We start from the raw sequence: 27478 nt of genomic DNA on the forward strand, positions 1-27478 counted from the left end.
AACCACTATTTTGTCGGCTGAAAAATGTGCACCACAAGCTTCCGCATGGAAAAAATTTTAAGACACAAGAAATCTCACTATTAAGCACACACTTCCTAATGATTAGATATGAACAATACTTAAAAATGTAGTGATCATCGTAAAAGAAATACTTAGCTTCAGCTTTCAACCTTTTGATGTCTTGAGCATTCCAATGAGGTGGAGTTTTTCTAGAGACCAAGAAATTCACAAGGTTAGCATACCATGGTAAAGTTTCAATTGAAAATAATTATTCATTGGGAAAATAATCATAAATTAAAGGAAACTGCTAAGAAACTTCAGGTGTAAGCCGAGAAAAATGATCTGCCACCACATTTTCCACTCCCTTTTTGCCTTTTATTGTGAGATCAAATTCTTGTAATAGAATTATCCATCTTATCAGCCTTGGTCTAGTGTCTTTTTTTTACAATAAATATTTCAAAGCTGCATGATCAGTGAATATTATGACAAGTGAACCAATAAGATATGATTTAAACATATCCAATGCAAAGACTATAACTAGTAATTCTTTTTCTGTGGTGGAAGAATTCTTTTTGGCAGCATTTAAAGTATTACTAACATAGTATATGACATATGACAACTTATCTCTTAGCTGTTCAAGTACAGCCTCGCAGCAAAGTCACTAGCATCACACATTATTTCAAAAGGAAGTGACTAGTCAAGGGCTAAATGATATGTGCAGTGATGAGAAATGTTTTCAGCTGATCAAAGTAATTTTGAACCTCTTTGTTCCATTCAAACTTGACATCATTCATTAAAAGTTGACAAAGAGGCTTAAAGATAAAGCTAAAATTCCTTATAAACCTTCTATAAAAACCAGCATGCTGTAAAAAAGATCTAACATCTTTCACATTTTTAGGCGCGGGCAAATTTGAAATTAAGTCTATTTTTAGCTTTATCTACCTTTACGCCCTGAGAAGACACAATATGCCCCCAAACTATCCCTTGTTGCATCATGAAGTGGAATTTTTACCAATTTAACAACAATTATTTTTCTTCGCAACTTTTCAAGACAACTTGTAAATTAGACAAACATGCATCAAATGTTTTCCCAAAGATTGAAAAATCATCCGTCGATGACTGATTTGTGTGGTGCCAAAATTTCCAGCAACTTAATCTCTTGATCAGGGGTCAACACTGCAAAAATCACCACTAGAAATGATTTTTCTAGTCCAAGGTTGGCGTATTTTAGCCATCGATGGCAGTGGCTTTAATTCTAGCACTGGAGTCTTTTCATTGGAGGGTGGTGCTGAGGCTTATAGTGCTGGTAGTGGGTTAAATTTTAGCTTCCACTACATCTCATTTGAATTTTTTGCAGCACAAAGAAATGAAAAATAATTAGTAGACTCAATTAAATCAAGGGAGTCTTCTAAATCCTCCCAATGTTCATCACAATTGTAAATTAACAAAAGATTTTCAGCAAGTAGGGATTCCAATGCATTAACTTCTTGATTATCTTCAAGTTCTTGAGGTTGCTTGCACAAATTAAAGATATTCAGTTATAAAGTCATATTCCCAAAACTCAATTTTAAAACACCACTCCTACGATTAATTATGGCATTGGAAGTTGCTAGAAACGGTCTTCCTAAAATCACAGGTAGTGAAGAATTTAAGTGGGATGACAACTTCATATCCAATACCACAAAATCTACAGGGTAATAAAATTTATATACTTGGACCAAGATGTCATCAACAATACCCTTAAGAATTATTATAGATCTATCGGTAAGCTGCAAAATGATTGAAGTGACCTTTAATTCCCTAGCCCCAAATTTTCATACACACTATAAGATAGAAAATTAACCCTCGAACCTAAGTCTAACAAGGTCTAGCCAATCTTAGAATTTACAATGACACATGAAATAGTAGGTGGCCCATGATCCTTGTGTGGTGTGTGATTTTAAATAATGGCACTAACTTGCTCAATGAGGAAAACCTTTTTTTTGCACATTTAGTTTGCGTTTCACAGTGCATAAATCCTTTAGAAACTTAGCATAAGCAGAAGTTTAATAGCATCAAGAAGTGGAATGTTAATCCTAACTTGCTTAAAAATTTCTAGGATTTTAGCATGTTTTTTTTTTTTTTATGCAAAGAAAGCAAAGAACGTGGAAAAGGTGCAGGTATGGGACATGCATTATTTTTTGATTCTAAAGTGCTTGACTCACCACTAACTAGAGGAGGGTTAGCTTTTTTATGTGAACTTTCTACACTATGGGCAGGGATACCCACAACCTTACCATTCCTTAAAGTTGTAATGGCTTTCACTGATTTCACATTGGCTCCTTCACCAGTATTCTAAGATGGTTGACTTTACCCTTGTGGATTAGGTTGGGGTTGAGCTAGGAATTTGCTCTTTTCTTGGTTACTCGAAGTAGTGGTTACTCTAGTTAGGGTCCCTTTGATGTCGTTGATGTTTGAAATTTATACTGAAAGACATGCTTTATGTAATTAGTTTTATTGTTTATTAATAACTTCAGTTATTCCATTTTAATGAGAATCTTTGTGAGCAATGTTTGCCTGACATTATCTATTTAATGATTATGCATGTGTGTCTTTTATTCTATCTAGTAGGTGATCTAGTGTGTAGAGTACGACTTACACATAGAAGATTAGATCATCAGTTCTTATAGAATATAAGTGTATTGTTCACAGTCTTAAATGGAATTGGATACACCATTAATAGAACTGTAGCACAAGGTTTTAACAGGTCTATCTTGACTATGGGGAATGGTATAGTTCCAACTCCTTGTGCTAATACACTCTGTGTATATTGAACAGAACCGTCTTGGGGTAATTGCTTTTATACTGACTATATAAAACAATTAATACCTCATGATTATTATGAGTGCTTATGCTCTTAATCCTGATATGATTATTGGACACGTGCATGTAGCGTTTATTACTTTAATTCATAGAAGAGTGAGATTCTTTATGGGTCAATAAACTCAGTGATTTGGGTAATAACATTATGTGTATGGTGAACATTAACTATTGATGGAATCCATGTCTCGGTATCAGGATTGATGATACCCCCTTGAGGAAGCTTATAAGTTTCCATTGTGTCAAACCCTGCAGGTGTATTTTGAATCTGCCACATCAAATAAGTTAAGTGGAAGGTCTCAGGGAATTAATATGTCAATTAATTAAATTGTTAGCAATTTAATTTAATTGACGGGTGCCGGTAATCTTTACATGGGTAGATAAATAAGCATTTAATAATAGGAGCTCAAAATTTAATTTCGAATATGACAAGGAGTGCAATTATAATTCTTTAGTGGCATGAATTGTAATTAACATAATTAAGGATTAATCCGGGTCAAATTAGGAATTATTAATTACATTGGAAGCCCTAGTCATATTTGCCTAGAGGTCCTTGTTGTAGCCTATATACACGCCCTCCATTCAACGATGAGGGTTAGATGAAAATGCACACATAGAGGCAGACGTCTTCGTGAGAAGCAAACCCTAACCGCCACATATGAGCCCACTCTCTGAGGAGCAAGGTGTTTTCAAGGAATACAGTAGAAGATCCTTGGTCGTCATCAAGAGTTCTTCTTCGATCTCATAGATCTAGGAGTTCCTCTTCGTGCTTGCAGATTCGAGAGTTCTTCGTGCTTGTAGATTCGAGATCAAATCAGAGAGATCTTGTAGGTATGATCCAAATCACATGATTAGGATTTGCAAGATCGAATTTTTATTGTGATCCAGGTTTGAAAGATCGAATTTTTTTTTAACCCGGGTATACAAGATCAATTTTTTTTTTTGGTTGTCTATATGCACTATAGCTAGATCTTAGGGCTATTCCGTAGCAGGCCCCTTCAGTTGATGGCCTGGGAGTTTTAGTTGTTGATCGTGGTATGACTTTGCATAAACTATTGTAGGCTAAACGCTAGCTATTGAATGGAGTCTTCCACTCCATTTTTCTACATTGGAGGGGGCTGATTTGCAAAATGAGAGGGTTTTGAGCCTTAACCAGCTACTATATAGGGGGTATACTGACTTTGCCCTTGTGTAGATGAGCTAGCTTGCTTATTTTTGCAGTTAAAATTTTGATCACTTCTCCAATCTGCATTGTAAGTATTAGAATAAGGTCTAGAAAATTCTTAAAAATCATATGCACAGGGTTGGATTGATCAAGAAAAACTTCCTTAAAAGTAGGAATTGTTGGACATGCATTAATTACATGCCCTGGATCCTACATAGGCTACATTTTTCAAAAGATGATGCCAATAAGTGCATCTCATTTACTTTCTTAAGCTCAAGAGAATCTAACTTTTTAGAAATCAATGCAAGTCTAGCATTTAAATAATCAGTTTCTTTCAAAAGATATTTACGACCCCCACTAACACATTTTTTATTTTCGGATCTACTATGCAAGTCAGAAACATCCAAGATTGGGCATCTACCCTCACTAAGCATAAAAAAAATTCATGTAACACTCATTTGAAAATCCTTGATTAATTAAAGCTTATGTTGTGCCTAGTCTCAAAAACAAAACAAGAAGTACGAGCAAGAGATTTATTAAACTATCCTCTTCAATTTTTGTTCTCACCCAAAAAAGGCATAAAATCAACATTACAAAAAATCTAGCAAATAAAGTAATAGAAATTGTATAGCAACCTAAGTTGCAAAACTTAGCCAAACATCATCATCTCTAAAAGTGTGTGAAAATCACCTATGAACAAAATAGGAAATTGCAGAAATAAAAATGAAAAACTAGCTCTCTTTTTCCAAAATTTCCCTATGATTTTATACTCCCATTTTCCCCAATTTTTCTCTTTCCTTGCAACGGTTTCTCCCTTTTCCATCGGGCATAACCGCCTCTCTTCCTATGCTTCTCGTGGTCCCCCAGATTCCAGAATAATTGCATTTCGGGTTATTCCTTTATCGAGTTGTAGTAGGTCACGATTTGCATTTTGCTTTCTTCATCCTGTCATATACATGGGCTTCAACTATGGGTGTGGTCTTCTATTGTGATAATTTCTTTTCAGACTCTAAGACATGATCAATCCTAGAACACCATAAGCAACATGAGCCCATATGAATTTAATTAGGGGTAAAAAATATCATTTTGCATGCCGAAAACAGTTAATCATATTGTCAAATTAATACCCTTCATTAAAAAAATAAAGTTCCCTTATGTTGACCTCATAGGTCACACCCGGTTTTGATAATGACAAATGCTCAAGTATTTGATGGCTATCTAGTTTATGTGCAGGTGTATATTTGCAGATACTTTGATGGCACATGAAGTGGAGCATGAAGACCCTGAAGATCACTTTATAATTGTAATTCATTATTATTCAATTTGGGTCTGTAATAGTAATTAGGGAAAAAGGTATGTAATAAATCTCTACATATCATGCATATAGGCTAATTGTAAGCTCATAGACCATATAGAGACCTTAGGTCCCCACACATATGCACAAATAGTCGCCATTATCACTTGCACTATCAGAGGATTGAATTGAAATGAATAGGACTAAAATAGGCAAATCTATGAGAGGTCGGGTGACCGAACCCGTTGTGTTCAAAACACATCGCACGCTCGAAATGTGGACAAGTCAACATGTTAACTTGGTTTCGGGTAACCGAACCAAAATGAATGCACCATCCACGGGCGACCGAATGGCTAAGGTGACCATTCTCACCAACTCAACCAACCGAACTTTACATTCAAATTGGCCCCGAGCGACCAAACACATGAGTTATGTTAACTGAATCATAAACCGAGCAACGAAAATGCGAACAGAATGATTTTTGCCTTGGTTCAGCCAACTGAACATAAACCCAGGCACCCAAACGTCCAAAAGATACTTTTTCTATTGAGTCTATTCGGACAACCGAACCAAGGTTCAACCACCCGAAAACTCTCAGGTTGCTTTTTTTTTTTACCGAGGTTAAAATGTTTAAACAGGGTTAAAATTTCTAAATTGTTTTAAAATAATTCTAATAATACCCTACATGTCCTAAACGGTCATAATTTGCCTTACTTATATATATAGGAGTTTATTTGTGTGGATTAGCATCAGATTAGCAAAAATCATTAGCAAGAAATCCTCTCAAACTTAAAATCCTATTTTGCATATAATTGTAGACTCGAAGAATTATAGTAATTAAATAATAAAAGGAAGGAGAAAAAAAAAGGAATTAAAAAAAAAAGGATTCAGCAGGGTTCCGTCAACAAACAGGCTTCTTGGGCTCGTCGACGTGGACGCGTGTCTCATCAGCGAGAACTTACCAAGAGGGCTTTTTTTAGGGCCTAAAACTCGCCGACAAGGAGTTAGTGTTCGTTGATGAGCTCCCTTCATATACTTGTCAATGAGGTGACGTGTCTCGTTGACGAATTTGTATTTTATAAATATCCTAAGTTCAGGTTTCAGCAAAGGAATTGCATGCAAGTTTATCTCTCTCTCTCTCTCTCTCTCTCTCTCTCTCTCTCTCTCTCTCTCTCTCTCTCTCTCTAAAATGTATCCCCCTCCTTCTCTTTAAGTTTCTGGCTTCATCCTTCTCCGGTTCGACAATCGGAAGCCACCACGCTATTCCTGTGAAGATTCTCTTCAAATCTGCTGGAGTAGTTCGTTGGTTAGGCCAACTTGGGCACTATCCCAAAATTTGGGTAAGTTGGGTATTTTGAGTTTTATAAGGTATTTGGTGTTTCTGGACTAAGGAAAATGCTTTAGATAGTCTAGTAGTGAAGTTTTGTTGGGGAAAATGCAATTTCAGGGTGTTGAGCTGGGGAGCACACGGGATTAAGTTTGGAAAATTTTGTGGGCTTCTCAGTAAGTCGGGTAAAGGGATAAATTAAGTTAGCATTTTTCATGAAATTATTTATTATTATACAACATTTATTTTTAAGAAAATATGTATGATGTAGAATTATGTTTGGAAATACTGCTGTTGAATAGGGAAATTATTTTAACACATTTTATATGGAAATATGATTTCAAGATAAATTATAAGTTTATAAGGCTATGAACATTTGTGTGGCATGAGTATAATATTTCCATGAAATTTATGTTATATTGAAATATTATGTTTTTCCCAAGATAAACATGTTATAACAGTTTTAGGAAAACCATAAAAACAGTACAAAAATTATTGTTTAAGAATATTATGATAACAAGTGCAAGATTTTCATGTACAAGTACCCCATGTTATGCCAATGCCGATATTATGATTTTTACGTTATGATATAACGACATAAAATGTCATAATTGTGCATGTTAAGTCAAGTTTCAAGAAAATATTATCATGTTATGTTTTACCATGAAATATGAAACTACTATGTTCAATATCATGAAATGTATTATATGTTATCACAACTAGGATAGTTTATTTTAGTTTCACGAAACACGGTACCGTAGTTGTACCTTTACGTTTACAATTATGTTAGTGCTACCACACATCTTATGTAGAGTGTGGGAGATGGCAGTCGATGTGGCTTCATGGGAGTGTCATAAGTTCCCCTAATAGTCTAGCATAGGTGGAACAGGCCCATCATACTTACACTATAACCGATATTGACTTAGCATGGTCGGCCAGCCATTGCTAGGTCCAGCCTTCGGGTTGCACAACCCTGTCATGTACTTGGGTATGATATGTTGCACAACGACAGCTACTATCTATCTATCTTGGGTAATAATTTAACTATGATATATTTATATATGATGATTTTCCAGAACAGGAATTTAGTATATTAAACTATGTTATGTTAAATCATGTTTAATTCTATTATGATACAACTATTTATCCTTGATATGAATTATGTACTATTTATATGTATATCACGAAAATACTCATATTGCCACACACTAATATTAATTTGTCTCCCTTACTGAGAGGTATCTTATCCCAGCATTACAACATTTCAGGAAATCCAGGTAGGAGGGCGGATAGAGCGCCGCAGCAGTAGAAGTGGACTGAACTACCCTACCTGTAGGGTAAGTGGATGAGCTAGGGTTAGATGGACTTTTGGGTTATGACCTAAGGAAACGTTTTGGTCTTTTGGGATGTATGTATATGTATACGATGGATTTATTAGAACTCTAGTATGGTTTCTGGTATTTATGGCATGAATATGATTTTACATTTTCCACTACTTAGGTATTAGAGTTTTATGATAGGTATATCCCTAATACCCATGGGTCCAGGTTGATCATAATTATGATAGTTTAGTTGGATGTTAAAATTATTAATATTATCTTTATGTGAAAAAATAAATAAAAATATATGGAAAAATAGGCAAGTCGTTATAGTTTGATATCAGAGCTTAGGTTGCTAAGTTTTATAGACTTTAGAGTGCAGCGAAAACAATACCAGAGTATAGGAAAAGGATTTGAGGTTTTGTTCTGCAGTTGGAGGCAGGACTTCCGTGGTGGTTTCTGTGTCTTTCCTAGGGTGACGATTTCAAGAAAGTCATAGTAAACTATTATCGAGTTGTGTTTCTGAAATGTAGAATTGAATCTTGAATTAAGGTAAGGATGTCAAGATAGAAGGGATAATATGAGTTTTGGTTAGATATGTAAATTATTAGGGTAGGGTCCCTAAGTCATGATTATTGTATTTTCAAGATGAACCCGGGTGGTGGTAGTGCTAATGCGAGTAGTAGCGAGGGTGCAGGGCTCTCAGGTGCAGGCGGGGCTAATTCAGATGCAGTGTAGCTTAGCAGGTCATGGTTGAGATCGCATGGAGTACCATAGAACAGGGAGACCCATCTACAAGCCACAGGTGTATAATAGAGAAATTTATCAAGATGAACCCTCCGACATTTTCAGGAGGAGCAGATCCTGCGGTAGCCGAAAACTGGATGGAGGAAATAGAGAAAGTTTTGGCGGTGCTACAGTGTATGAAGGAGCAAAGGGTCTTATTTGCCGCTTATAAACTGATAGGAGAGGCTGAAAGATGGTGGACTGCGGTAAAATTATTGGAGGAATAGAGGGTAGTGCCTATAGCTATGACTTGGTGCTGGTTTAAAGATTTGTTTTTCGATAGATATTTTCTAGCCACTATCAGGGAGGCCAAAGTGGAGGAGTTCCTGAATCTAAAGTAGGGACAAGAGTAAGTCCAGCAGTAGACGATGAGGTTTATAGAGTTGTCTCGCTTTGCGCTGTACATCATACCTGATGAGGCAAAGAAGGCAAGAGAGTTTGAAAAAGGTTTGAGGTGAGAAATATACAAACAAGTAGCGGTCTTGAAAATGTAGGACTTTGCCGAGTTAGTGGACAGAGCAGCTGTGGCTGAGGCTAGTGAGTAGATGGGTGCGGAGGAGCAAGGACAAAAGAAGAGGTCCGCGCCTTCAGGCTATCAGTAGGGATCTAGTAGGAACCAGTGGATTAGAGGTAACTATGGTAGGGGACAGAGGTAGGAGATGAGAGGTCGTGAGACTTAGGGAGTGTAGGCCTACCCTGTTTGTCAAACATGTGGAAAGAGACACTTGAGAGAGTGTCGAGCAGGGAGAGGTGTTTGCTATCGCTGCGATGTATAAGGACATTTGATACGAGATTATCCTACACCACTTAGTACCGCACCTGATCCCAAACCGCACCAAGGAGGTTATCAAGTGCCTCGTGGAGGCTAGCAGAGGAATGTAACCCTGACGAAGGTTTATGCTTTGACATGAAGAGACGTGGAGGCCGCAGATGATGTCGTGACAGTTACCCTTACTGCTTTATCATATCAAGTTATTATTTTATTTGATACAGGTGTCACTCATTCCTTTGTGTCTGTGGGGTATGTCAAATTATTGGGTGTTGAGGCACAATTATTAGATGTTGAATTGTCAGTAGCAACACCCACAAGGTCAGTGGTGAGGTGTGGTAGGGTGCTCAAGGGTTACCTAGTAGAAATTCAGGGGAGAGTGTTACCAGCTGACCTAATTGTGCTAGATTTGCATGGATTCGATGTAATACTGGGTATGGACTGGCTAGCTACTAACCATGTATGTATCGACTGTCATCTGAAAGAGGTGATTTTCAGGCCACCAGGAAAGCCAGAATTCATATTTGTTGGATCGCGATTGCATTCCCACCTCAGTTAGTGTCAGCCATGCAGGCGAGAAGACTACTTATGGATGAATGTCATGGGTTTATGGCTTATGTAACAGAGGTGACAAAAAATGAATAGAAGCTTGTTAGTACACTAGTGGTAAAGGAGTTTCCAAACGTTTTTCTGGAAGAACTACCTGGATTGCCTCTCGACTGCGAAATAAATTTTGCTATCGACTTACTTCCAAGGACGGAGCCAATCTCTAAATCTCCTTATCGAATGACTCCAGCAGTATTGGTAAAATTAAAGGATCAATTACAGGATTTATTGAATGAAGGGTTTATTAGACCCAGTGTATCGCTCTAGGGAGCTCCAATGTTGTTTGTGAAGAAGAAGGATGGGTTTATGAGGATGTGTATAGATTACAGGGAAATAAACAAAGTAACAATTAAGAACATGTATCCTCTACCCCATATAGACAACTTGTTCGATCAGCTTCAAGGTACACAGGTCTATTTCAAGATCGACCTCAGGCCAGGTTATCACCAGGTGAAATTTAAAGCAAAAGACGTATCGAAGACAACTTCCAGAACCAAGTATGGGCATTATGAATTTCTAGTTATGCCATTTGGTTTGACGAATGCTCCTACTATGTTCATGGATTTGATAAATAGAATCTTTCACCAGTATTTAAAGCAGTTCGTTGTGGTTTTCATTGATAACATACTGGTATACTCGAGGAGTTTTGAGGTGCATGAGACGCACTTAAGGCTAGTTCTTCATATGCTAAAGGAAAAAAAATTGTATGCCAAGTTTAGTAAATGTTAATTCTGGTTAGAGAAATTTGCGTTTCTAGGGCATATTATATCAGGGGATGGAATTTTTGTAGATCCCAGCAAGATAGAGGCAGTAGTGAATTGGGTCAGGCCGAGGAACGTATAGGAAGTTAAGAGTTTCTTAGGACTGGCAGGTTATTACTGGTGGTATGTAGAGGGATTTTCAGCATTATTAGGCTGTACCACCAGGTTGGCAATCAATGCCTGGGAATCACTCTCCACTAACTCCACACCAAGCCTCTCCAAGTTCATTCGAATCGGGCGCTGAATTTCTATTGCTAATAATATTGCTATTATGGACTTTCGGCTCAGTACATCAGCCACCACATTTGCTTTACCTGGATGTTAGCTGATGGTACAGTCATAATCCTTGATGAGCTCTAACCATCTTCTTTATGGCATGTTCAACTCCTTTTACATACCGTCTGTAATAACCTATTGCGAGTTAACACATTAGTTAACTAAATCTCACTTGAGCTTACTATCTTATCATACGTGAGTGCATTATTCAGTTGAGCATAGTGGTACATATCTGCTTAGTGTAAGAAGCATTTATATGTATGTAAATTTTCATATCTTTTGTATTCCAGGCATGGGCTTGAAAAGGGAGACTAGAGCTGGTAAATAGTCTCGGATTGACTTTAACCTGGTTAGGAAAGTTAGGTACACCATCCTGTTAAGGCGTGTTTAGGTTGAGGTCAGTCCCATTAATTGACCTAGTTGTAACCCGTGCCGCTCCTCCCGTTAAGTGAGGATTAGTGGAATACTAGGTCTTGCGAGTTAGAGGCGAGGATGTAAGCACAGTTGGTTGAACCCCGATAACATATTGTGTGTCTGTTTATATTTCAACAATTTATATTCCTGTATATGTATGTTCTTGTGTGAATAATGCATATGATTTAATTTTCGTATCTTACATTTATCTACGCATTTGGATTTATGTGTATATAAACAGACCCTAGGTTGAGTATTATTGTTATCAGATTAGTTGATCCTAGGAAGAATTTTTAAATACCTAATTCAATCCCCTCTTGGGAATACACCAAAGCTAACATCACGGTTTTTGAGGAGCTTATGGGAGGCTCTGGGGTCTTAGTTAGCATTCAGCACGACATTTCATCCTCAGATGGATGGGTAGTCAAAGAGGATGATTTAGATATTAGAGGATATGCTACGGGCATGTGTACTGGATTTTGGGGGTAGTTGGACCCAATATCTACCGCTGGTAGAGTTTGCATACAATAACAACCATCAGACCAACATCGGCATGACACCTTATGAGGCACTATATGGTAGGAGATGTCATTCTCCTCTATGCTAGGATGAGATTGGTGAATAGCGAGTATTGGGACCAGAAATAGTGCAGCAAGCATACGATAAAGTCCAACTTATTAAAGAAAGAGTCAGTGAAACTCAGAGTCGGCAAAAATCTATGCAGATAATCACCGCCAGAAATTGGAATTCGAGATAGGAGACCATGTATTTTTGAAAATAACACCATTGAAAGGTACCATAAGGTTTGGGAGGAATGGTAAGCTGAACCCTAGGTTTATTGGCCTTTTTGAGATACTTGAGAGAGTGGGATCAGTTGCCTACCAGCTAGCCTTACCACCAGTTTTATCTAGAATACATGACGTGTTTCATGTTTCTATGTTGAAGAAATATGTCCCAAATCCCTCCCACGTGGTCGGTTATGCAGGGATAGAACTCAGAGAATCACTGGCTTATGAGGAGACACTAGTGCAGATCTTAGACAAGAAGGAACAGGAATTACGTAATAAGAAAATTTCATTAGTAAAAGTCTTTTGGAGGAATCATGCAGTGGAAGAAGTTTCATGGGAACTTGAGGAAGAAATACATCAGAAGTACCCACATTTGTTCAGTGGGGACTAGCAGTAGATAGAGGGAGAATTTTTCTTTTATGTATTTGTAATCTCCCAGAACCCTGAATGTAACCACAGTATTCCTCCACCACAAGTGAGGGTAAGTAATAAAATCAGTAGCCCATTTTCCTCAAAGGATGGTGTTCAATACAGATAGTAAATTTCAAGGACGAAATTTTATAAAGAGGGGAGAATGTAGAGACCCGAAGAATTATAGTAATTAAATAATAAAAGGAAGGAGAAAAAAAAGAATTTAAAAAAAAGGGATTTAGCAGGGTCTCATCGACGAGTGCAGAGTGCTCATCGATGAACAAGCTTCTTGGGCTTGTTGACGTGGACGCGTGTCTCGTTGACGAGAACTTACTGAGATCTTAATAGTAAAGCATATAGAGTTTTCAATAAAGGAACTTTAACTGTCATTGAATCTATTCATGTTGTATTTGATAAATCTAATCCATTTTCTAAGAAAGATGACATTGACATTAGAAAATGCTTAGACAAGTTATCTATTGAAAACAATGCAAGTGAGAATTCAGAAATTAATGATAAATCATCTGAAGATAATAACAATGACAATAAAATTCAAGAGTTGCCTAGAGATTGGAAATTCATTAGAAACCATCCTATAGATCAAATCATAGGTGAACCTTCTCGTGGTGTAGCCACAAGATCTTCCTTGAAAAACCTAATGAGTCATTCTGCTTTCTTGTCCCAAGAAAAACCTAAAAATATTAAAGAAGTCATAGAGGATGAGTCTTGGGTGATGTCTATGCAAGAGGAACTTAATCATTTTGAAAGAAACAAAGTGTGGACTCTAGTTTCTAGGCCTAATGATCATACAATTATTGGAACAAAATGAGTATATAGAAATAAGAAAGATGAGAATGGTGTAGTAACTAGGAATAAGGTTAGACTAATTGCCCAGGGTTACAATTAGGAGGAAGGAATAAATTTTGATGAAACATATGCTCCTGTTGCTAGAATGGAAGTCATTTGTATGCTACTTGCTTATGCTGCTTTTAAGAACTTTAAATTATATCAAATGGATATTAAAAGTGCATTTCTTAATAGCTATATTAATGAAGAAATGTATGTAGAATAACCACCCGATTTTGAAAAACATAAATATCCAGATCATGTATACCGGTTGTCCAAAGCCTTGTATAGATTGAAACAAGCTCCTAGAGCTTGGTATGAGAGGCTCAGTGGTTTTTTACTAGAAAATGGGTTTACCCATGGCAAAATTGACATTACATTCTTCATCAAATCCAAAAATGATGATACGCTTATTATTCAAATTTATGTTGATGATATCATTTTTGGAGCCACTAATTATGAGTTGTGTAATGAGTTTGCCAAATGCATGCAAAGTGAATTTAAAATGAGCATGATGGGTGAACTTAGTTTTTTTTTTTTTAGGGCTGCAAATTAAACAAGCTAAATATGGGACTTTCATATGCCAATCTAAATATATTAGGGACTTGCCAAAAAAATTTAATATGGAAGATAGTAAAATTCGTGGTACTCCTATGAGTTCTTCCATCAAACTTGATAAAGATGAGCAAGGAATCCTTGTTGATGTTAAATTGTATCGTGGCATGATTGGGAGTCTTCTATATCTTACAGCTAGTAGGCCTAATATTATGTTTAATGTGTGCATGTGTGCTAGGTTTCAGGCCGCTCCTAAGGAATCTCATCTATTAGCAGTAAAATGAATCCTTAGGTATCTAGTTGGAACCATAGAATTAGGATTATGGTATCCTAAGCATACGACTTTTGAGATTGTTAATTATACTGATGCTGACTTTGTCGGTAGTAAGGTTGATAGGAAGAGTACTAGCAGAACTTGTCACTATTTAGGACAATCTCTGGTTTCTTGGTTCTCCAAGAAATAGAACTCTATTGCCTTATCCATAGCCAAAGCAGAATATATTGTGGTTGGTAGTTGTTGTGCTCAAACTCTATATATGAAATAACAACTTGTGGATTTTGGGTTGCACTACGATACAATACCGATTAAATGTGATAATACTAGTGCAATTAATATCTCAAAGAATCCTATCTCACATTCACGAACTAAACATATTGAGATTAGACATCATTTCTTTTGTGATCATGTGCAGAAAGGGGATGTGGCACATGAGTTTGTGTGCACAAATGAGCAATAGGTAGACATCTTCACTAAACCACTTCTGGAAGATAGATTCATACAAATTAGACGAGAGCTAGGTCTCATGCATAGTAGAGATGCTTCCTAGATATTTAATACATTGCATAAACTTAGGGGGAGCTTCTAACAAATCTTAAGTTTAACAATTAATATAACAATTGGTATCTTTTATTGGTTTAGACTTTATGAATTTGTTTGTGTTTTGCAATGCATAATTCTCATATCTACTGCATGATGATGATTGTATTTATGTTTTACATCCTGATCATACTAGAATTGTTAGGGTTAAGTAGTTGTGGATAAACTGTTAATCTTAAAACTCAAAACAGGTCATTTTTATATAAATATTTTTGGGAAAATGTCCTATTTTCAAACGGCATGCTGTTGAAATTTTTAAAAAAATTTCCCAAACTTATCTTGTGTATTAATGTATCATACCCAATGCTTATGGCTATTTATTTATAGCCCTTTTTGTTGTTGCCAAAAGGGGGAGATAGAGATGAGATGCACAAATTTGGTAGTACTTAGTACTTGAAAATTTATTTGCATTGAAAGATTTTTTTTTACATTATGCATATTGTCATGGGGAGCCTTTCTAGGCTATACCCACTTTTTGCATAGTGTATTTGTCATCATCAAAAAGGGGAGAATATTGACCTCATATGTCACACTCGGTTTTGATAATGACAAATACTCAAGTATTTGATGGCTATCTAATTTATGTGCAGGTTTATATTCGCAGATACTTTGATGGCACATGAAGTAGAGCATGAAGACCCTGAAGATCGCTTTATAATTGTAATTCATTATCATTCAATTTGGGTTTGTAATAGTAATTAGGGAAAAATGTCTGTAATAAATCTCTGCATATCATGCATATAGGCTAATTATAAGCTCATAGATCGTAAAGAGACCTTAGGTCCCTACACATATGTATAAATAGTCCCCATTATCACTTGCACTGTCAGGAGATTGAATTGAAATGAATTGGACTAAAATAGGCCAATCTGTGAGAGGTCGGGCGACTGAACCCGTTGTGTTCAAAACACATCGGGCACCCAAACCGTGGATAAGTCAACATGTTGACTTGATTTCGGGCAACTGAACCAAAATGAATGCACCATCCACGGGCGATCGAACTGCTGAGGTGATTGTTCTCACCAACTCAGCCAATTGAACTTTACGTTCAAAATGGCCCCGGGCGACCGAACACATGAGTTTAGTTAACCGAATCATAGACCAGGCAACCGAAACACGGACATAATGATTTTCGCCTTAGTTCAGCCAACCGAACATACACCCGAGCACCCGAACGTCCAAAAGAGACTTTTTCTACTGAGTCTATTCGAGCGACCGAACCAAGATTCAGCCACCCGAAAACTCTCAGGTTGCTTATTTTTTTACTGAGGTTAAAATGTTTAAATATGGTTAAAATTTCTAAATTGTTTTAAAACAATTCTAATAATATCCTACATGTCCTAAACAATCATAATTTGCCCTACTTCTATATATAGGAGTTCATTTGTGTGGATTAGTATCAGATTAGCAAAAATCATTAGTAAGAAATCCTCTCAAGCTCAAAATCCTATTTTGCCTATAATACTTCCAAATAATCTCATACCTTCATTCCTTTGATCAATCTTAATATTGTGAGAGCTTCTTGTTGTGCTATTACTTAGTATAGATTGCTTAATACTCCCATTACTCTTGCTTGATTGATTTATTTATTTTGGGGAGTTAAACAAAGTTTATCCCATAGATTTAAGTTTAATAAATCTTGTGTTGGGATAAACTCAGTAGCTTGAGGATCTTTGCATTGTCATTGCAAGAATCCTATAGCTATATTTTTTGAGTGCAAATATTTTTTACAAGCTATAATATTTTTCAAACAACTCTTGTGCCTATTTCATTGAAGAAAATATTTTTGAATTGATTTAAATATTTGATTGACATCTTTGAAACCTTGATTTATTATTGAGATTTGAATATCTTGTTTCAAAGAAATAGCTTATTTATACACTCTTGAGCATACTTGTGATCATACTTTGTTGAGTGTTTGCTTGCACAAAATCACATCACCGAGCTTACATTACCTATACTATTGATGTGTGGTTGATTGATTACATTTGGTACATATCAGCTTGATTAAGAAGCATAATCACTGTACCCTATTTGTATTGTGAAAATACTGTTGTATTTCAGGCGTGGCCTGAGGGGGCGGTAATCCAGCCTGGTAAGGATTGTATATAAAGGTTGAGGTTAGCCCTGTGCTAATTGATCTGGTTGTTAGGTGCCGCTCCACCATTAAGTGATCTTATAGTGGTAATCCTTGTGCTTGTTAGCCAAGGGGGGGACGTAGGTAGTTTGTCGAACCTCGATAACATTTTTGGTGTCATCTCTTTTACTGCTTTATTGTGCATGCTTGGTTGATTTATTTGCGCAATTTAATTTCTGTTGTATATTTATATTGATTTACTTTATCTGCACTAGATTGACCTTAGGCTTGTGTAATACTGCTGTTAGGGGATTGACCTAGGGGATAAAATTTGATAATACCAATTCACCCCCTCTTGGGATTACGGTAAAACTAACACCTTAACCCACTATATTAAAAGTATTAAAAAAAATATAATTATCCATTTATCAGGCACCTTTCGCTACAAGGTCACGACTTTTGGGTTGATGAATGTTGGCGCCACTTATCAAAGGTCCATGTTAATTATTTTTCATGGCATAATGCACAAAGAGGTAGAGGGGTATGTGGATGGCATAATTGCGGAGTCTAATAACAATGAATAGCACCCAAAAATCTTAAGAAAGGCTATTTGGAAGGCTTTAGAAACACAAGTTAAGGCTAAATATAGCTAAGTGTACCTTTAGTCACAAGTTAGGAAAGTTGCTAGGATTTGTTGTCAGCCAAAAAGGCATAAAAGTCAGTTAAAGCAATAAAAGGACATATGGTAGCTAACGACATGTCGAAAGAAAGAGAGCTCGCAAACATGAGGTTTCTGATGAATATGTTCTAGTCATGGAAAAGGGTGCAATTATGTGAAAAATGTATTTTTATGGTGCCGTAAATATAAAAGGTTGTGGAGTAGGGGCAGTTTTGGTGACACCTCAAGAAGACAAATAACCTATCACCACTAAGTTGACCTTTCCATGCATCAATAACATCACGGAGTATAAGGCATGCATTGTGAGTTACAACCGCATTAAAGATAGGTATCCAAGACCTATAAGTATATGGGGATTCTGTCTTAATAATTAGTCAGGTTGTGGAAGAATGGAAAACTAAGGATCATAAGTTAATACCATGCCAACAATTCGTATAACAGCTAGTGAAGAGATTTAAGTACCTTTACTTTGAACATCTTCCTCAAGTTGATAACAGGTTTGCAAATGCTTTAGCAATGTTGGCATCCATGATCAAGGCCACCAATGAAGAGAAGATCCAACCCTTGTGTATAAACATTAGTGATAGCCCAACTCATTGTATGACTATTGAAAGAGAGGTAGACGACAAACCTTGGTATTATTACATAAAGTAGTTTTTGGCAGAATAACAATGTATGTCTTATGCTTATGATAATGACAAAAGGACTATTTGATGCTTAGCCATAGGGTACTACTTGAATGGAAATACTTTGTATAAAAGGAGTTAAGATATAACCCTCATGAAGTGCGTGGACGTAGAAGAAGCAATGCAAATCATTAAGGAAGTTCATGGGGGCTCGTGTTCAACTCATTTACATGGACATATGTTGGTAAGAAAAATAATGCAATCAAGCTACTACTGGTCTTCTATGGAGACAGATTGCATCGATTTTGTAAGAAAATGCTACAAGTGCTAGATTTACGCAAATGTGCAAAAAGCCCCTCTGATACCACCGCATACCATGATAGCTCCTTGGCCATTCTCTATGTGGGGAATGGACATCATTGTTCCTATTCCTCTAAAGACATCAAATGGGATTGCTTCATATTGGTGGCAATATATTATTTCATAAAGTGGGTCGAAGCCACATCCTATGCAAGCATTACCAAGAAAGTAGTTGTGCGATTCATAAAAAAGAGAATTAGTCTATAGATGTGGATAAACTAAACAAATTATTTCAGATAATGCCGCCAATCTAAACAATCGGACGATATCATATTTATACTGAGAGTTCAAAATCCAACACCACAACTATTATATGTATCAGTGGAAAATGAATAGGGTAGCAGAAGCTGCGAGCAAAAATATTAAGAAGATATTGGAGAAGATGGTCATTATATATGGGATTGACATGATATGCTTCCGTTCGCATTACTTGTCCACCAGACGTCCACTGGGGCAACTCCATATTCCTTAGCCTATGGGATGAATGCAGTACTGCTAGTAAAAGTAGAGATCTTGTTGTTAAGGGTATTGATGGACGCCAAACTCACTGAGGCTGAATGGGTTCAAAGTCGGATGGACAAGTAAAAGTTGATATATGAAAATAAGTTGAAGATCCTAGTATTGAGAAAAGTCTATATATATATATTTTAAAAGAATATACCTAAGAGAGTGTGAGTGTTTGTCTAAATATTAATTTTTCAAAAAATGAAAGCTTGGTTGGCCTTGAACTAAATATTATTCTATAATCTATATTTGAAAAAAATCTTAAATTTGTGTAAATTTAAATAAAATAAAATTAAAATTTATCTGAATTTGTCTTAATAAAATTCAACACCTAAAATTGAAGCGGGTGCGGGTGCGGGTGCGGGTGCGGGTACCCCCACCCGGGTCACGTACAAGTGGGTCCATATCTCTAATAGATAAGATCACTCTACGCCTTCTGAAAATCAAAAATATCCCCGCCTACTGATACTCTTAAGTGAGCTATGCAGTTCATTAGGGACTTCCTGCTACTGCTAGTCTGCTACCGCTACTGCTCCACTGCGAGCCGTTGAATGCAGAGTTGCTTGAAGGATTTTAATGAACATCTTGGCCTCCCTTACGCCCGCAGCCGCCTCCACCACGACGTGCTTTGCTCATAGCCGCCATGCAATGCCGTCCACTACTCCCTCACGCGCCAAGTCCGAAGCTCCATCACGCGGTACATCCCAAAGCCACGACCCACGCACGCTTCCAATCTGCCATAGCCGCCCTCTGCAACACCGCCATCCGAGAGCGCAGAGGGAGCAGCTGCGGTGCCTCTCCTTCACCCAGGTACGAATCCCCTCTCGTCTAGGTTTCTGCTAAGAAAACCTAGTTTTCAATTTTTTCCAGAGCACTTGAAACTAACAGAAACTGAAAACTGGCATAAAGACAAAGGGGCCAGAACACTCGAAAGCTAACAGAAACTGAAAACTGGCAATAAAGATAAATGGGTTGCTGTAACCTGTTTTCTTATTGCACTAGACCAAACAGTTCCTCAATTTTCTTGCCAATTCTTCCTTTTCATTTCCTATGCTCTTTCAGTATCTAAATGGAGCTCGTAGGCATTTCGATTTTAGAATATATACACTGTTTGCTGATTTTTTTTTATTTTTTTTATGTGTACTTCGGTTCTCTCCCTCCCTTCCCAAGTTATGTGTGGGACTGTGATAACGGGTCGGGTTATGTATGGAGATTTTCCCTCCTATTTTTTTTATTATAATTATCTTGGCAGGCTCATATTCCATTTTTAGGAAACAACACACAAGTTGTGTTTTCAGTTTTCAAGATTTTATTTTTCTTGGTTGAATTCAAGAATGTCTGTGATAATTGAAGATTGCCAACATTTATCCCCTCTCACCCCCCCCCCCCGGGGGGCGGGATTGGATGCGTTCCTTGAAATGGGCCACATGATGGTCCATTTTGCATTTTACATTTGTAAGAGAAGCATTTTTATTGGGACAAAACCTTTGGATAGTGAATAAAGTCAAAACACCCAACTTACCCTTTGGATGGAGTGGTTGAAAGGAATTTGAATTTGGTTTAAGTATTCCCATGGAGAGTAGTAACTAAAGTAACTACTTTAGAACTTCAATAAATAGTGTGTATGTTATCCAGCAAACTACAGACGTTGAAAGAGCATTTGTAGGCCAGCGAGTTCTGTGCTATTTTCTGCAATCTCACATTGTTTTAGGGCTTGAATAAGTATTGCTGAAGGTAAGTATATCTATCTCATCTTTTGAAATCTTTCCTACAGAAACTTCTTATAAAAATAAGTTCTCAAGATTCTTATGGAACGACCCCAACATTTTAGCATTTCCTGTAAGTGGCAAAGACAGCTTTTGCAAATGATACTTAATGGTTTTGTTTCATTAGTCAAGGACCATAAAGTTAAAATTTTTCATTCAAGTTCCCAAAAATGTGCCACTAGAGTTGTTACTTGTGCCTTTTCATATATATATATATATATATATATATATATATATATTTAAAATTAGAAATCAATTTTCACAAATGATTCCAAACAGGTTCATTACTCGGGAACTGTGAAAACAAAATTTTGTACACAAATGAGCCTAAAGCTGGTGTTTGTTCTTCCCCTGCTGAGCTTTCAATTCTACAAAACCAGAACATTAAATGGAATGGAAGTTTCTTTCCCTCTATTTTTTAACAACATAGCTGACGGTGATGTATTTTCTTGCAAATGGTTTACAGTTCATGAAAGTTTATAAATTTCAGTATTTTTTTGGGGGGGGTAATGGCAATATGGATGTGCTGTCTTTATCTTCAGTAAAGTGAACATACATGCAAGTTCAACAGCTAACATCAGAATCCGTGGAAGAGCGATGGTGGTTTCTATGGGTATGCTAGCACCGAGAAAGTTTATGCAGAAGAGGAAGAAAGTGGAAGTTTTTAAAGATGCAGCTGATGAAGCTGATCAAAAGAACTGGAGGAGACTGATGAAGGAAATTGATGAAGCAGGTTCTGCAGTTATGATACTCAGACAGCACAGGATCAAGAATCAGGCTCTTCCAAGAGACCTGGTTCTGGGAACCTTGGTTAGATTTAAGCAGCTTAAGAAATGGAACCTTGTTGGCGAGGTAAGCAAAGGCAGACCTTTTTATTCCTTAGACTGTACAGGTTTTACTTTTGTTTGACGGTGAAGTATATTGTAAAGAACTTAATGTGGCTTTGTGCACTTAAAATTATATGATCCCATATTTAGGTGATTTAATCTTGAGTCACTTGCTGAGAATGAGAAGCTGTAACCAAAATATAGGTTATAGGGAACAAAAATTTTCTGCAGAAGGACCAGATTACTAATATTCCAATATTCTTTGGAAACTGCAATTTATTGTGTATTGTTTAAAAGAAATGCAATTATTATGCTGTTTATATTGTGCACATGCTTGAAATTTGTAAGTTGACTTTGTGGGCTGCCTAGTTGGAAGCCAAAGGCTCATAACCAAAAAAGTAAAAAAATATGGACGATTTAGCATTGGATATTGAGACCTTGAGCTCTTTCATAATCTGGACTTTGGACTATCTCGTATCTACATGGTAGCTCATTGAAATTGTTGTTTGTATTAATTTGTGCCTTTTCATGGAGTTGAAGGATTAGAATTTTTGCTGCACGTTACCTTATTAATCGGGCTTTATATGCTAATTTATTTTCTTTTTTCTTTTTCTAGATTCTTGAATGGCTTCGAACTCAACATTGGTGGGATTTTAATGAAATGGATTTTCTAATGCTTATTACGGCTTATGGAAAGCAAGGGGACTTTAATAAGGCTGAAAGAATTTTAAGCTACATGAATAAGAAGGGCTACGTTCCCAGTGTGGTGTCCCATACTGCTATAATGGAAGCGTATGGAAGAGGGGGTGAGTCCAATAAGGCTGAAGCTGTGTTTCGAAGGATGCAGCTGTCAGGCCCTGAACCTTCTGCTTTAACTTATCAAATAATCCTTAAGATATTTGTTGAGGTATTCTATCCGAGTTACATTCTTTATTTAAATTATTTGATGCTATCCTGTCTTGCGAAAGAGTTAATGTGTTGTGTTTTTAGTTAAGCTTTTAAGGTTGATGGCAATGGTTATTTGTGAAGTTCATGTTAAATTCTGTGAATGGAAGGAATGTTCCAATCAACCTATAGAGGTTTTAATGTTCCATTAACTTACCCAGGGTTTATTGGAAATATGATTAAAAAGGAATGGAAATTGCATTGGTGTGTGTCACGAGCCAAGCTTATTCAGAGCATTATTCTTGTTTGTGACTTTTTGTCTTGTGCACATGGGATGAGTAACCATCATGTAAATATCATAATAGGTTTTATTCAAATCGTTGAGTAGGATAATGGCTTTGTGTAAAATGGGAATACAACTCCTCGGTTAGTTTGATGTTTCTTACTATTAGAGCTATAAGAGCGTAGTATGCTCTTCGGTGGAGTGGAGGGTGGGTATTCATCAGTCATTGTAAAAGTCACTAGCTTCTGTAGACATGTTTAACCTACTTGCCTCCCTCGCTAAACACACGTTGCCTATAGATATGTTAATAATGAATTGCATTGCTTTAATGTTTACTGTGTGACTTTCATTTGCTTTCATGATTACTTATTGCTTCCACTTTTCATTTGATGGTTGTGAATGTGTTCTTGTGGTGAAATAGTTGTATACTTTCAATTGGCTAGCTAAGCAAGGGGGCCATAACTAGTGCTGCACGACCCTTTGCACGATGTGAATGTTCGGCCTGTGACAATTGGTATAATGTCACGAGCCAAGCTTGTTCAGGGTCTTGTGCTTGCTTGCCTTTTTGTACGTGGGATGGGTAGTCATCAAGTGAACAGTAGTGCATGTTTTACCCTTTGAGTAGGATAATGCCTTAGTGTAAAATTGAAGTATGACTCCTTGATCTATTTGACATTTCCTAGTGTCAAAAGTAGAATAGTGTAGAAAGCTCTTTAGGGGCGAGTGAATTTTCACCAATCATTGCAAAACTCATGAGCTTTTGTAAATGTGTTGAACCTACTTACCTCCTTCGCTAAACATATGTTGCCTATGGAGGTGTTAATAATGAATTGCGTTGCTTTACACTTTACGGTGTGACTCTTATTTGCTTTCATGATTGTTTACTACTTCAACTTACTTTTCATTTAACGGTTGTGAATGTATTCTGTGGTGAAATTGTGATGTATTATTGGCTGATTAGTTAAGCAAGTGTGCTATAACTAGAGCACACAACCCTTCACAAGGTGTGAAGTGCTATAACAGTTGGTATAATTTCACGAGCCAGGCTTGTTTAGGGCAGTATGTTTGTCTATGATTGCTTGTCTTGTGTACTTGGGATGGTGGTAACTATCTTGTAAATATTAGTATAAGTTTTATTTTCTGAGTAGGAAATGCCTTAGTGTAAAATGGGAGAATGTCTCATCAATCAGATTGATGTTTCCTAGTGTAAAATGGGAGAATGACTCATCAATCAGTTTGATGTTTCCTACTATTAGAGCTAGAATAGCATATAAATTTCTTTAGGGAAGGGTGAGTGTTCACTAGTCATTTTAAAACTCAGTAGTTATTGTAAATGTGTTTATCCTACTTACTACCCTTGCCAAAAACATGTTGCCTATGGAGGTGTTAATAATGAATTGCGTTGATTTACAATTTACCACGTGACTCTCATTTGATTTCATGATTACTTATTGTTTTCACAAGCTTTCCATTCGATGGTTGTGAATGTGTTCTTGTGGGGAATTGCTATATATTTTTGGCTAACTAGCTAGTTAAATAAGAGTGTTATAACTAATGCCGCACTATCCTTCATAAGGTGTGAAGTGTTTGACCCATGATAGTTTGGGATGCTTCTAATAAAGTTGCATGCCAGTTGATAAATTTGATTTTTTTTTTCTTAAAAAATGCAACATATGCTAACTTATAAAAAATGGTAAATCATTGCATAAAAAGAAGAAACTGACAATCTATGGAGGATACACATCTAAAATGGAGGATGGATACACATTGAAAGTAGAGGATGATACCACTATATCTTGCTGGTTTGATAAATGGATTGGAATGGACCATGTTGTGAATTTGATTCCTTTGATCAACCTAAATAAAATGAATCTCCTGACCAATTATTTATCATATTGTGATTGAGGTTGGATTGAAGTTCTGTTGTTAAGCTAGCCGAGCTTGAATATTGATGGATTGACTTATGTATACTTGTGAGTTGTGACTGCTATCACTTACATAATTTTATGTAGTTTAAGCTATTTTGAAATTTGAGGTAGGTTTGCTATTTAAAATTTGTAAATTTTTCAAAGATTTAAAATTTGAAATATATCTCACCCTCTTACTTTGATAAGATTATTCAACTTAAAAACACGAGTGTCAAGCTTCATTTGAAAATTTTTGAGGCTGTCCAATGAATGGTTGATGAATAAGATTATCATATGACTGCTATTTTCAAACTGCTAAACCACTCAGAACCATACAAAAGTGGTAAAGCTTGAGCCAAGCTTGAACACTGCACAATTTCAGTAAGTCAAAGCTAGTTTTATAATAGTTGACATGGTTTGATGCAGAAGGAGACGACAAGAAGAAGAAAGAATAAGAAAGGAGGGAGAAGAAGGAAGAAGGAGAAGAGAGGGAGAGGCTGCACGGGAGAGAGAGGGAAACTGTACTGGGATTTCTGATTTCAAAATGATGACTGTCTCATGCAACCTACAAACCAAGTATTAATACCCAGCTAACTAAAACACAAAATTACATGCAGACCCCAACATTATGGGAAATTACACTAGAAAAAAAAAATCTAAGGCAATCATAGTTTCCTAATTCTACGTCTACAATAAAGATGCTCAATATGCGGCCTAAAGGATGTAGGCGGTCCTTTGTCGCACTCCCCCAGCTAAGATGAACCTGGCTTCACAGAGTGAGACGGTAAATATATGACTCTGACAACTCAGGAGCACTCCCATGAATAGCATCCTAAGTAAGCCATGTAGCATTGGAAGCAACACTGACTCTTCATCGAACCAAGTACTATCAAAAACCACTCTGTGGAGATGCCACAAACTCATCATCCAAAATATATTCCATTGTGTCTTGTGGCTGAAAAATGGAAGGAGCCTAAGGAACTATTGACCCTACATAAGTACTAGATGACAAAGCAGAAAGCTTAATGAAGCCTTGGTAAGGTGTCAAATCCTCTACATTAAAAACTAGACTAACGATCATATGACTAGGCAAATCAAGCAAATATGCATCATGTCCAAGTTTCTTAATGATGGAGAAATGGCCAATTGCATGGGCATGGTGCTTTTTAAATTAATTTTTGGGTAGCTAGGTCTAATGAAAACCACGACACTATCACCCACATTAAATTCTCTAGTTTTGCAATGCACATCTGTAACAAGTTTGTAATCCATATTACTTATGGGAAGCTTCCGCCTAACTTCAGCATGCAAGACTCAAGCTCTGAAATATGGTCACTTGGTGGCTAAGGAGTAAGCTCAATGGGTGCAGGGTGTTTTGTAGCTGAATATACACTCAAAGGGACTCTTACTTGTGGACTTATCCATAGAATTATTATAAGCAAACTCGAAAGTGGGCAGTACCAAGTCCCAATTTCCTTGTTTTTCTCCCTCTACACACCTTAGTAGGTCACCAAGACTACGGTTTGCAACCTAACATTAATTTGGGGGTGGCAAGTAGAAGAAAACTGTGTCCTGCACATTTTCCAAAGCATCTTCCATGCTCTATATCCTTTTTTGACATTATGGAAATTGGCAAACCATGCAATATGAGTACCTCTTTAAAGAACAATTTAGTCATGATAGGTATAGGAAGTTTACATGGGACAAAATGTGGGATTCTTGGAAAACCTATTAACAACAAATATGGAATCATATTGCCGGGCACAATTTCCTAGGTCTCTCCAAGGTATTTGTGGTAGTGGAAGAGGAGTATAAAGACCAGGGTTGTGTCTTTTGGATTTGGCCAACGAGACACTATCCTAGATGTTTTCTTCTTTATAGAAGGCCAATAAAACCTATCCTCAACTAAGGCAATGACTTTATCCCTAGCGTGCAACTCCCAAACTAAGAGATCTCTAAAAGAAGTGTAGGGAATGCATAATCTAGTACCCTAAACAGGTAACCCACAAGGATGATTAAATTTGTAGAAGCTCTATGATAACGGATGACCTTTACTCACCTCCTAAAATATGAGCCCAAAATTAGGACAAGTAGAATACTCATCCTTCAAGTGATCAAATCCAATGACCTTAGCTCTCATGACATGGAGAAGAACTGCAACTTTATTGAGGCCGTCTACTACCTTATTCTCAACAATATAACAATGTTTAAGAACAAAGTTATTAAGAAACTCTAACCAACTAGCATGCTTAGTACTCAGCTTCTTCTATGAATTCAAATATTGCAAAGCAAGGTGGTCAGAAAAGAGTACAAACTCCAGTGGTAACTAATAATATCTCCAATTTTGGAGGGATCTCACCATGTTTTAAAAAAATTGGTGCTCAATAACTGCTAGTAATGGCATTGGCGGCTTCTGAGAATGTTATAAGGGATAGGGCAATATCTCAGCAGTCTTTAATGTCCATGAGACGTTGCATACTTGTGGCTATTACATATTGTGATGGCCCTTAC

General features: G+C 36.8%; 1 protein-coding gene across 1 annotated transcript in view; it reads left to right on the forward strand.

Annotated features, from left to right (window-relative positions):
- Positions 1-19738: 19738 nt before the first annotated feature.
- Positions 19739-27478, forward strand: part of LOC131148774 (pentatricopeptide repeat-containing protein At3g59040-like) — a 65048-nt gene continuing 57308 nt past the window's right edge. The window contains exons 1-3 of the mRNA XM_058098689.1: positions 19739-20109; positions 21608-21917; positions 22509-22799. Of these exons, the coding sequence (XP_057954672.1) occupies positions 19943-20109; positions 21608-21917; positions 22509-22799 (768 nt within the window). The 5' untranslated portion in view covers positions 19739-19942. The remainder of the gene's footprint in view (positions 20110-21607; positions 21918-22508; positions 22800-27478) is intronic.

Source organism: Malania oleifera, chromosome 2 (genome assembly GCF_029873635.1).
Source record: "Malania oleifera isolate guangnan ecotype guangnan chromosome 2, ASM2987363v1, whole genome shotgun sequence".
NCBI classification, from domain to species: domain Eukaryota; kingdom Viridiplantae; phylum Streptophyta; class Magnoliopsida; order Santalales; family Ximeniaceae; genus Malania; species Malania oleifera.